Source organism: Lolium perenne, chromosome 4 (assembly GCF_019359855.2).
Source record: "Lolium perenne isolate Kyuss_39 chromosome 4, Kyuss_2.0, whole genome shotgun sequence".
NCBI lineage: Eukaryota > Viridiplantae > Streptophyta > Magnoliopsida > Poales > Poaceae > Lolium > Lolium perenne.
In genome coordinates, this window is record NC_067247.2 from 266,358,826 (window position 1) to 266,361,760 (window position 2,935).

At 63.0% G+C, this 2,935-nt stretch overlaps 1 protein-coding gene across 1 annotated transcript; it reads right to left on the minus strand.

Moving 5' to 3' along the window:
• On the minus strand, positions 1 to 2,564 carry LOC127329828 (RING-H2 finger protein ATL39-like). The gene is made up of 2 exons (XM_051356257.2): positions 2,541 to 2,564; positions 1 to 628 (listed from the first exon to the last, which is right to left on the minus strand). Exons 1-2 carry the CDS (start codon positions 2,562 to 2,564, stop codon positions 143 to 145), a joined length of 510 nt encoding a protein of 169 aa, XP_051212217.1. The 3' UTR covers positions 1 to 142.
• Positions 2,565 to 2,935: the final 371 nt, after the last annotated feature.

Genomic DNA, 2,935 nt, shown 5'->3' on the forward strand with positions numbered 1-2,935 from the left:
GGACGAACGTGCGCCGTGTGCAGTGTGCTAGCAGAAGCGCGCGCGCGCACACACACACACAAAACAGAATCCACTACTGAACAAAGCTTGCTGTTCCACCGACGTGTGCAACGATTATTGCACTACGTCACGCGGAAAATGATCAGCTGCGCTCCAACCTTGGAGCAGGCCCGGCGCTCCGCTCTTCCTCTTCCACCACCGCGGCGCGGCAGAGCGGGCACGTCGACCTCACCCGCAGCCACGGCTCGATGCACGCGGCGTGGAACCCGTGGCCGCAGCCCGGCACCAGCCGCCCGGCCTCGCCGTGCGCGAACTCCACCAGGCACACCGCGCACTCCGCCTTCTCCTCCGCGCCCCCAGCCGCCGGCGTGGCCACGTGCACGAACACCGGCAGCGGGGTCTTCCCGTTCTCGCCGCGCTCCGCGTCGACGCTCGCTCTGCAAGCCTCCGGCGGCGGCGCCGTCGACGAGGTGGCGCCGAGGCTATCGTTCGTCCGCGCGTGTTTCTTGGACTGCCATACGAAGCGCCAGAAGAGGTAGAGCAGGATGAGGGCGACGCTGACGGCCGCGACAGCCGACGTGGCGCGACTGTTGGTCGGGCTACCCGAGGCTGGCGACGGTGAGAGCATCTCCACTCGTGCCCCCGTCGAGGCCCCCGGCGAGCGTTTTTTCCATCCGGACGGCGTAATTCGGCCCAGTCGCGCCCCCGGTTCCTCGTTTTCGTCCGGATTTGGGCCTAAATCCATCCGGCGATCCCACGCCATCCCCGGCCCCCCGGGGAGCGCTCGGGGACTCCGGACGAAACGAAAGCGCGCGAAACGTTCCCGCGCGTCTGGTGGCCCCAACTTGTCGGCGAGAGACACCGATCGTCGTCCTCATCGCATCGTCTTCCGCGCGCTGTAAAAGCCTGCCGCCGGTCAGCATTCGCCGGACGCGTAGCTTCCACGCGGCGAGTTAATGCCGTCGCCTCGGTTTCATGCGCGCCTACCGCTATTTATCGCCGAACTACCCCGGCTGCCCCGCATTCACCTCCTCGCTCGTCTTCCCCCAAATCATCCCCGAACTCGAAGGAACCACCAATGGCGAACGACGGTGCGGCCAACAACGGCTTCGGCCGCCGCTCTCTCCACCAATGGGAGGGGCGACTCCTGCACGCGGCGGGCTACCCTGCGCCGCCGGACTTCCGCGCGCCGGGAGGCTGGAGGCTGAGCGCAGCGGCGCAGTCGATCCCGCCGCCGCCAACGGGCGGCGGCGCACTCGAAACGGCGATCGAGGAGGTGCTCGCCACTCTCAGTGACGAGCAGCGCGCGGATCCGCGCTTCTTCCCCGACAACCACGAAGCGTGGATCGCGTTCTTCCGGCGAAGGTACGAACGCGAACTCGCCGCTTACGACGGCCCTCCTCCTCCGGCAAGGAACAACGCCGCCGGCCGCCGCCGATGGTGGAGCGCGCCCAACCGCACCCTCGAGAATGTGCTCGCGCACATCGAGGACGGGAACTCCCCTGTCCTGGGGATGCCGCCGCCGGTGGCGGCTACCATGTCGCGCCGGCGCGGTAGTTCCTGGATGCCGAGGAGGATGGCGCCGTCCTCCTCGTCGTCGGGATCGAGATCGGCGTCTAGGTCCGGCGGGTCGATGCCGGCCACCGTCAAGAAGGAGTGGCCGTCTCCGGCCACCGTGAAGAAGGAGCCGGCATCTCCACCGCCGACCAGAGGGCGCAGCAGCGGCGCGCTCGTCATCCGCGACCAGCCCTCCTCGCCGCAACGCGGGCGGAAGAGGAAGACGGCGAAGAATCAGGCCGCCACCGCCGCCGCCAACCAGCTCGCCGAGGAGGAGGCGAAGCGCGCGGAGGACGCCGCGGTGGCGGAGGCGATCGCCAGGTCGCTGAAGGACCTGGTGCCCGCCGACAACAGCCTCCCCATCGACGCCGCGGCTGGAGTGGTCCAGCGCGATCGGGAGCGCCAGAGGCGGAGCAGCAGCGGCGGCGGATCTTGGATCTGGCCGCCGCGCGACAACTCGCCGCCCGCGCCGCCGCACCGTCGTCCTCGCGGAACGCCGCGCCCAGGGAGGTGATCAAGCTCGAGGAGAGCAGCGACGACGACATCTACCGGCCGTCGCCTCCACGCGCCGGCGACGCTGGCCAGGGCACGAGCCGCTGGTACGAGGCGCCGCCGCCCCAGGACGACGCCGGCTCCAGCGACGACGACGGCGGCGACTACACGGCCTTCTACCGCCATTTCGGCATGTAGGAGACCGCTTTAAGTTTTAGTATTAGTTTGCCAATCGCCGAATTCAAATATATGTACGAATTCGGCCTATTTATGTACGAACTCGCCTCTATATATTAAATATCATTAAATTTCGCTTATGTTTGAACGAATTCGCCTATTTTGTCTGAATTCGTCGTATTACGTTGCATCCATCCTGGGCTCGCGGCTGGGAAAATGGGCCTCCCCACGCCAAATCTTCCTCCAATCCGGACGAAAATTTCGCCGGATTTGGGCGTGGGGAGCCCAAACGAGTGGGGATGCTCTGAGGAGACAGGAGCAATGCCACCGCCGCCCATCTCCGGATCTCCCTAGCGTGGACAAGCTATAGCTTAGCCGGTGATATGCAACCCTTTAAGGACGAGTAAATGGAATGGTGTCATGCTTGTTAGCGTGGTTCATTAAGGCTGATCATAGTGGGTAGTATCATATAGTAGTATCATGTATATGATACTTTTGTATGATACTAGATCCATAATGCATAGTATCATAGACTAGTATCATAGTTTTGCTATATTAATTGATTTGTAGAATCCCAATACAAATTTGTGTACAAGATTTATTTGATACTAACTTTTCTCGATGCGCTATGACATACAAGATCCTACCTATGATACTCTAATCTCCTCTCTCATCCATAATTACCTGTCACATCAGCATTTTTGGTGGG